This window comes from Montipora capricornis, chromosome 11 (genome assembly GCF_036669925.1).
Source record: "Montipora capricornis isolate CH-2021 chromosome 11, ASM3666992v2, whole genome shotgun sequence".
NCBI lineage: Eukaryota > Metazoa > Cnidaria > Anthozoa > Scleractinia > Acroporidae > Montipora > Montipora capricornis.
Genome location: NC_090893.1, coordinates 35,408,714 through 35,418,713, shown reverse-complemented (window position 1 = coordinate 35,418,713; position 10,000 = coordinate 35,408,714). Strand labels below are relative to the sequence as shown.

At 39.0% G+C, this 10,000-nt stretch overlaps 1 protein-coding gene across 1 annotated transcript in view; it reads left to right on the top strand.

The window, feature by feature from the left end:
• LOC138024354 (oxysterol-binding protein-related protein 9-like) overlaps positions 1–10,000 on the top strand; it is a 129,430-nt gene that overhangs the window by 89,445 nt on the left and 29,985 nt on the right. The window contains exon 8 of the mRNA XM_068871523.1: positions 1,491–1,541. Coding sequence (XP_068727624.1) covers positions 1,491–1,541 — 51 coding nt within the window. The remainder of the gene's footprint in view (positions 1–1,490; positions 1,542–10,000) is intronic.

The following is a 10,000-nucleotide window of genomic DNA, read 5'->3' as shown; positions in this document are numbered from 1 at the left end:
ATTAGGAGCAATAAATTTTTAGGCGTAGAATGATGTTTAATCTCAAATCCAACCTTTGTCGGTTAGTATTCAATGTATGGTGGGATCATACATGGTTTTTTGGTGCTTGAAAAAAAGTAATAATAATAATAATAATAATAATAATTATTATTATTATTATTATTATTATTATTATTATTATTATTATTATTATTATTATTATTGTTGCTCAGTTCGCATTTTTGATCGTTAAAAATATAATTTTTGGTCTTGAGGTTTCACTCTTAAACTTGCTATGAAAAAGAAGTTGAACTTCATGTCAGCCTCGAAGCCAATGTTTCTTGATTCCCATTTATTTACTTAAATTTTTCTGGGTTTAATGTTTTACTAGTAACTACGTCTTCTCAGGGGGCTATTTACAGAAGACATCTACCATGGCACTATAATGATTTACGATACCAAAACAATATCGTGTACTATTAGAGCTAAATATTACGTCCTGGAAAACAAAAATACAGCTCAGTTGACAGTTATCGAATAAAGCGCTGTGTCAAGTTACTGCACTACCAAATATACGCAATACGTACCTATTTTTTAAATTGACATTCATTTCCTTTGGAAACACGGAAATCAGATTGTTACACATGTATTTAATTGTTATGCACGCTTTGCTGGCCTATTTGCTTCTCACCACAGACTCTTTGACTTGCTGGCTATTGGTCATGAAAAAAAGAAAGAAAATTGCTGCAAAATTTATTTAACTTTGCAGACCCTTGAAGTAGCATTTTATACCTGCTAAATTTATTTATTCATGAACTTTTTATCTTCATAAGACAGGTACCTGCTTGCTTAAGATTCACAAGTGCTATAGTTTAAGCCTAGATCTGACTGACATGCATTACTGGTATACTGTAGTTAATTTGCACAGTTAAGGATTTGTTTTGGAAATATTAAAGCCACAACAGTTGAACAGTAATGTGCCTTTGTTACTTCTGTTGAGACAGTTTGATTTGGTTTTTGAGATAGACCTCATTTTTTTAATCTAAATGGGAAATTACAAAACAGTTTGGAATTCAATCAATTTACATGAGGAATTCTTGCAGGCAAAGACAATCTTAAAATATAATTATATTTGTGGTCTTGTAGTGGAAGCTTAACTCTACATGTATGTTGTAGATTTCTGCAGTTGAACTGAAGCTTTCAAATTTCTTATAATGATGACAAAAATGTTTTAGTTTTGATGCTTGTTTGTGTCACTTATTTATAAAAAATGATAAAGAACCAATGTTGTTGTGCTAATTTTTTTCTTAATGGCAGGGTAGTTAATGATGTTTTAGGTATAGGAAAAGCTTACCTTACCACGTTTGTCGCCAGCAAAATTTTAAAATGTGTAAAAGACGCTGTAATGTCTGAGTACTTAGCGGTTACATAATTCTTTGACAACTCTTAAAAGGCAAGCATAACTTTGTTTTGTTTAGGCTCTAACATGCCTACAATGTTTCTTTTAACAGAAAATGCTTGAATCAATGAACTCATGTCTGAGGCAGATGCACACAGTTAAGGTACAAAAAATGATTTGTTTTCATCCTGCATACAAAAAAAGTCATGTAGCTGGCGATTTTGTCCAAGCAATTTACAGCAAACCCTAACCTTTAACCGTTACCCTTATGTTATTGTTGGAAAATGTTACCAAAGGCTTAGACGGAAAGGGGCACTCCGTGTTGGATGTTAAAATTGGGTGTGCATCTAATGAAGTGCACATCTGGACGTAGATGCTTTTTGGAAGGGGATTCACAGTTAAGAAGGCTCAGTCCAGTTTGAACACTTTTCAACAAGCTGTACCAGGTTTTTCAATATGAATTTTATTAGGAGGCAAAGTCTGAGGAGTAGGTGGGAAATGGGCAATGCGCTCCAAAGTCACGCTTTGCAAGGGCTAGAGGCAAGAGCTTGAAGGGGGATCCGGGGGCATCCTCCCCTGGGAAAATTTTGAAATTTGGGCCTCTAAGAATGCATTTCCTGCATTCTGGAGCACGAATTAGGGTATTAATATCTGGCTTTTTTATTCAGAGAGATACATGTACATGAATACTCTATTTTTTTTTTTCATTCAAATTGGGTTGACATTAAGACATATTTTGGGTTTTGAATATGCGCTAAAATAGCTTGGGATAGCTCCTTTTCATTCTATAAAGCTCCGTGCAATGTGTTTCATCTGTCCTGACTGAAAAGACCTTTCGTATATTAATGTCGTATATTAACACCCTTCAAATGTAGATCATACGTATGTAACTGCGCCGGTTGGCTGCACTTTTTTGAGCTCTCACGTATCCATTTATTTTCCTTACTAGTCAGTTGCTTTAGCAGCTTTTTATTTGTAGATTAACTTCTTGTAAGTATTACAGCCGGCTATGTTTGTTTATCGAGATTCGGTCTTTTGGCAATTTGAAATTCGTGAAAAGCTCTGAGCTGTCATGGTTCATTTCGTCGGCCATCTTTGCCTTCGCATGTTTGGAATATGCTGAAGTGTTTCGACCTGCTGGCACCTCGGAGAGGACAACACGGATAGGAAAATCATCGCTTAAACCGGATTAATACAATTGTTTCTTCGGAGAGAGGACCTTTGCATCGTATAAATCGCCCTTCAAAGTCGTCCTTATTGAATATTCAAGACCGCCATATTAGTATTCAAGGTAACAAGCGTAACAAGCCTTCGCCTAAATCATAAAAAAAAACGGAAGTGCTCTGGATTGGTGCAAATAAAGATAGTGAGGACAAATTTTGCCCTGACAAAAATTTTAGGTGGATAAGAGATAAAGTTTATACGCTAGGTGTTTGGCTTTCTACTGATCCTACGACAACAATGAAAGCCAACTATGAGGAAAAATTAGCAGACCTCTGGGTAACCCTAAACTGTTGGAAAAATTACTGCGTTAAAAAGTCTGATCATCTGTAAACTTACTTACTTTCACCTTCATCAACAAACCATTGCGCCATCGACGAAATTAACAGTCTGTTGATCAACTTTCTATGGGATGGCAAAGGAGACAAAATTAGGCTCGATGTAATGATCAGTGATTACGAACATGGCGGAAAGGAACCTTATTTCAGTGTCTAATCTTCTAGCGCTGTAGAGCACTAATCGGGGACACTGTAAATTGAAATTAACAAGTTAACGCAAATGAAATCAAATGTTGGTTTTTGAGGAGAGGGGAAAACCGGAGAACCCAGAGAAAAACCTCTCAGTGCAGAGTAGAGAACCAACAAACTTAACCCACATATGATGCCGAGTCTGGGAATCGAACCCGGGCCATATTGGTGGGAGGCGAGTGCTCTCACCACTGCGCCATCCCTGCACCAAAACTAAAGACTAAGGATGACCAACGTTAGACTCTTCACCAAGGCACTAAAAGCAAGCTGAGTAAAGAAGTACCTTGATTCAGAAAACCTTGCTAAATGGAAATTATTTGTGGATTCGCAACTTCAGATTTTCTTTGGTGATTTGTTCTTTAAAGCTAATCTGCATAAAAAAGATTTAGAGCCTTTTTTCAGGCTATCGGACCCTTTCTTGCAAGAGATAATACAGGTATGGTCGGAAAACAGCTATGTGGGTAGCATTTCTTCCAACAAGCACCTTCTTTCACAGAGCCTTTGGCTTAACTCTCTCATTCGTGTCGGGAATAAACCAATATACTACAAAACTTGGTACTTTCAGGGAATACTCAAAGTTAGTGATCTAATGGAAATGGAATCAGGTTTTTATCTTTTACAAAATTTAAACGGCGTTACAATATCAAGCCAAGTTTTCTCTCTTTCTATGGCCTAATATCAGCGATTAAGCTATTGCACAAAACTGTCCAAGAACATTTCCTTCCTGATAATGATGATAAAAGCAGTGGCGTTTTTTGCAAAACTTTCTGAAGGCAAATAAACCAAGTAGATTTATTTATAAAACGCTTGTAGAAAGAAAAAAGAAGAATCCCGTAAACATCCAGAAGAAGTGGTGCGCTGACTGCTCGATTGAAGAGAACGACTCGATTGATTGGGCAGCAGTTTACCAGTCACCTTTTCTGTGTACTAAAATAACCAAACTACGCATTTTTCAATTTAAGCTGTTGCACAGGAGATTGGCGACCAGTGACTTTCTTCAGCGAATCAACTTGACAAACACTAATCTGTGTAGCTTTTGTCAATGCGAAGTTGAGACACTGGTTCACCTTTTCTGGAGCCGCACCATATTATCCCGTTTTTGGCGGAGTTTAAGGAATGGTTACTGAAATTTGAAACTCCGCAATGCTCACCCGAATTAACGCCATCCTTGGTAATAGGTTTGAAGTCTCACCTATTTAATCATAGACATCATCCGTTTTTGTTTTTTAATGCAAGAATGTACATCTGGACTTGCAAGACACGCTTCCTTCTTCCGAGGATAGAAGACTTCCCCCTTTTCCTCTCACATTATAACCTCTAAATGAAGGCAGCGTGTACACAAACGCGGTTTCACATCGACACGGTTTCATGACTTCGAAACCGCTTCAAAATCGATGCGGTTAGGAAGTGTTTACGCGGAACCGTTTTCGCCAGAAAATCCAAGTCGTGATGGTATAAGCGAACGCTGCACTACGTGCTAAATTCATTATAGTAGCCGTATTCAAATCGATGCGGCTTCGCTGTTTACACGACAGATGAAACCGCATCGTTTTGAAAACGCTCCACTTTTGGCACCAGTTTCAAATTGACACAGTTTCGAAATCGATGCGGTTACAAATGAAACCGCGTTCGTGTAAACGCTGGCTTATTGCTTGGTGCGGGCTGGGGCCGTGGGTGTGGTATCTTTAAGTATATTATAACGTGTTTTTTTCTTGATTTATGTATATACTTTTGTAAATTGATGTACGTATTAAATTCAAAAAATAAAAAAAATAAAAGAAATTAAAAAAAAACAAGCGTGTCGAGGGAGTCTTCGGATCCTTCTCCTATTCCTGGTCACTCTGGACCTTTTAACAGGTCGCCTTGTGAACTTCAATTTTGCTGTCTCAATGCAAGAACTCTTAGAAACAAATCTGCAGCATTTGTTGATTGACCGAAACCTGGTTAACCCGCAACGATACTACTGCACGCGCTGAATTATCCGTTCCTGGCTACAAGCTACTCCACTCTCCAAGATGTAACTGGAGAGGAGGCGTTGTAGCACTGTTTTTCAGAGACTGCTTGGATGTCACACGGATGAACAGTTCTGAGGAATCGTCTTTTGAGTTCGCTGAATGGTTGGATTCTACTCCGACTGCGCGTTTGAGAGTTATCATCGTATATAGGCCGCCCTACTCTCACACTCATCCTGTCATCATATCTACCTTTATAACTGCGTTTGCAAACTTCCTGGAATCCGTTGTTCTCCTTAATGAGCAGACTTCAATATACATGTCAACATGTCCAATGACGACGATGCTATCAAATTTAAAGACTTGCTTGAGTCCATGAGTCTGGCAGTGAGTCAGCATGTAACGGAGTCTACTCACGAGCATGGCAACACATTGGACTTAATTATCACTCGTTCCTCGGATGACATTATAGCTGCTCCCCCGCACGTCGGTACGCTGTTCTCTGATCATGCTGTGGTAATCTGCCACCTCACGGCTGAACGTCCTAAATCCACTGCTAAACAAGTTGTTTACCAGAAAGTAAAGTCCATCGATATGGACTGTTTCATTGACAACATCGGTACATCCTCATTATGTCAAAATCCACCTGAAGACTTAGACGCATTGGTCAACTGCTACGATAGCATACTATCATCTGTGCTTAATCGGCATGCACCGCTACAGTCTCGCTCCATCACTATCAGATCTCGCTCTCCTTGGTTTAATGATGACATCAAGAATGCCAAACGTGAAAAGAGGAAATTGCCGAACAGCGTTGGAGGTCCTCCAGGCAAATACCTGACCTCTACTTATTTAAATCTAAAAGGAACCGCATGATTGTCTTAATTAACAATGCCCGTCGAGAGTACTACATGAACCTCGTTGCAGAAAATTGCCACGATCAAGCGCAGTTATTTAGAGTTAGTAAGACCCTTCTTAACCTTTAAGCTGACAATTTGCTACCACCTCACGACAATGCATCTGCACTGGCACATGCAATGGGTGAATATTTTGTTCATAAAATCTCAACCATCAAGAATAAACTCAACACCCATTGCCCCTCTCAACACCCTCATGCCTTCTCCTGTGGCTACCAAACGTTATTCAGGCACCATCCTTTCTCAGTTTGACTGTTTTCTCCAATGACGGCATAAAAGATCTCATTGCTTTTTCTAATAAAAACTGTTGTCCGCTAGACCCCATACCGTCTTCAGTTCTGCCCGCTTGTGTTGACACCTTGTTGCCAATAATCAAAAAGATGGTCAACCTTTCATTGCAATCAGGAGTCTTCGCCAAGAGTTGGAAAAACGCACTAGTTCGCCCATTGTTAAAGAAGCCTGACTTGGATCATAAGATTTTGAAGAACTTTCGCCCGATTAGCAACCTGCAATTTGTATCGAAACTTACTGAGAATGCAGTAGCCAACAAATCACTGATCAAATGATTATTAACGGTCTCTTTCCATCATTACAGTCAGGTTATCGTAAATATCATTCCACTGAAACTGCACTTTTGAAGGTAAAATATTATTTGCTTCCCAATATGAACAGTGGACATGTGACAATCCTTGTTTTGCTTGACCTCAGTGCGGCATTTGACACCATTGACCACGATCTGCTTCTGCAGAAGCTTCAATCGGTGATTGGCATACAAGGAACAGCCCTTTCTTAATTTCAATCGTATTTAGGCAAAAGATCACAACAAATTTCAATCAACGGAACCCTTTCACGAAAATTCTACCTGCAGTGCGGAATTCCGCAGGGATCATGCTTAGGTCCACTACTGTTTACAATCTATTCGAGTAAGCTGTTTGAGATTCTAAAGTTCCACCTACCTACAGCTCACGCGTACGCGGATGATACTCAGCTCTACTTATCTTTCAGGCCTGCCATACATACATACATACATACATACATACATACATACATACATAGTTTATTTGAGCAGGTTACAAAATAGGCAAGACTAAAGTCCTGATGTGGACCTGCACTAACTACTTCTAAGCTAAAATGTATTAATTACTTACTGAGATAATATGAGAATTTCTTGCATGATTGGCCTCTGCAGTAGTATTACATGTAAAACTGAAAATCTAAAAATATTTAAAGTCCACTGACCTAAAAGAAATGCTACAGGAAGCTTTCTCAAGACTTAGGGTTTTTAGAAAGTTCTTATTTTCCCTAATTAACCTCTTAAAACATCTTAGACTAGTAGAGTTTTTAAAGGAATTGGGGAGGAGGTTCCAACACAGGGCAGCTCTGTGCTTAAAAGATGATCTGCCGATCTCAGTCCGTGTCCTGGGAACCTCAATATTTGCAGTCTTTCTAAAATTATATTTAGTCTCAGGTTTAACTATCAAGTTTCTCAGAGGATCAATGGTGGTTCCATTGTAAATACTAAAACTAATAACTAATAGTCTCTTGATATAAAACGAAATTATTGGGTTCCAGAGAGCTGTAGTTGTGACATCGGAACTGTGGGTTTCTCTGTGTAAGCCATGGATAATTTTAGTTGCTCTCAGATGAATGCGGTCGATATCATCCAACAAAGATTGAGAACACGAGCTTCACACGACAATACCGTACAAAACACTTGGTAAAATTGTCCTGTAATAAATGGTTTGCAGGACTGTCTTTGGCAAGAACTTAATCCGTTTCAAAACAGCGACTTTCTTGCTGAAGGAGTCAAACATTCTTAGTATGTTCTTGCCATGAAAGCCTGTTGTCGATGGTTAATCCAAGGCATTTACTTGAAGCTTTATATTCAATGGTACTATCACCATATCGTAGGCGTGGCAAAGGGCCAGTAAAGGTCTGGTTGGAGATAATCATGGCTTCTGATTTAGAATCGTGGGCTACAAGTCTGTTTGATAAACACCAGGTGTAAACCTGATCCAATATAGATTGTAGCGTATGAATGATATCATCAATGTTCTCACCGACAGTGTAGATAGTTGTATCATCAGCAAATAAATACAGTTCGCCACTCGTTATTGATTCAGCAAGATCGTTATCAAAAATTGAGAATAACTTGGGTCCCAGTATTGACCCTTGGGGTACCCCAAACCTGACTATTGTGGACACTGACTTGTTTCCTGAAATTTGAACGAACTGTTGACATGTAGTCAGCAAGCCAGAAAAGCAAATTGCCTGAGATACCAATGGCTTTTAGCTTTTCTAGTAAAATTGTATGGTTCACAGTGTCAAATGCTTTCCGGAAGTCTATGAAGAGAACACCGACTTGAAGACCATTATCCAGGGCACTTCTCCATGTTTCTGTTAGGTGAAGTAACAGGCTTTCTGTAGAGTAGTTCTTTCGAAATCCCCACTGCCTGGGACTTAACAAGCCATGTGTTTCCAGGTGTTTGTTAAAGTGCCCCTGTGATCAAAAAAACCATTTTCTTTTTTTTCCTTCAGATTTTGAAAGTGTGTTTGCTTAACACCTGACTGGCAAAATTTTGAGCTTTGAATTTTATCCAAAGGCCGTTTACTTTGAGTGTAAGTTTTGGATTTCACGGTCCGCCATTGCTGACGTTCAAAACTGACCGATTGGACCTCAGACGGTTGGATCCAGGGAACAGTGACGTCAGAGGCTCACTAGCTTAAAATTTCAGCGTGTGAACGCAGCTTATATATGCAAAGCGTGAGTTTAAAAGTCTGAAAGGCCAAAACCCCCGTGCTGCATATTAATTCTGCGGCACACACACATATTGCATTCTTAAACTAGTGAGCCTTTGACGTCATTTTCTCCTCGATCCAGCTCTCTCAAGAACATAATGTTAGTAATGGCGGACCATTAAATAGGAAAATTACAGTTAAAATAAAGAGGTGTCTTTTTGAAATCAAAGGTTAAAACCTGGGTCACTTAGTGTTTTGTTAACATAGTTTTGAAATCCAAAGGAAAATGTGAATTGATTTTTTGGTCACAGGGGCACTTTAAGGTGTCACAAACAACATCTTCTAAGATCTTTCCTGGGATACTGAGAAGGGATATGGGTCTGTAGTTGTTGACATCAGTTGGCGAACCTTTCTTAAAAATGGGATTAACACGTGACAATTTCCAGGTTGATGGAAAAGGTGAGTCATACTCATTCACAGTCTTATTAAAGATCGGTAAGAGACTGTGAGTAGCAGAGTCACCAATCAGGGACCAGTCCCTCGGCGATACGTTGTCGGGACCGGTAACCTGCTTGGGGTTAGCAGCTTTCTTAATCTTATCCTTTATTAGATCCCAACGAAAATCAATGTTCTCTTTGGTTGGAGTAATTCTGTTGATGAAGTTGTTTAGAGTTGATGAGTCCAGGGGATCAGGTTGCTTAGTTAAGTTTTCGCTAATATTGATAAAATAGTCATTGAAATACTCAGCTTTAGTTAGATTGCGGGTTATTATCTCGTCATTAGAACCAGAAATTGGACTTACGTTCTTGTCTTTGTGCTTTCTCAAGGCTTCATTAGTCAGGCTCCAAAATTCTCTAATGTTGGAGGCTTCTTCCAATGGTGTAAGCAGCTTCGGCTTTCCTTATTAGTTTCTTTTACTTCATATCTTTTCTCTTTATACAACTTCCATTTTGCTGGGTCACCAGATGATTTTGCCTCTTTCAAGAGTTTATATCTCTTATTCATTTCTTTTCTGACTGAGGTGTTGATTCAAGGAAGAGATTTGTCTCTAATCTTGACATCTCTTGAGGGAAGGTGGGGGTGTAGAATTTCATCATACAGGCATTGCCAAAAACCTGCGCTGTCATCTATTTCATCAAATATCTCCAATACATGCCAGGGAGCTTGATCAAAGTCACGCTTAAGCTGCTTAACATCCACTGACTTGTAATTTTTTGCACTAATAATTTTAGGTTTAGCATTGCTTCGGACTACTTTGAAAACGGC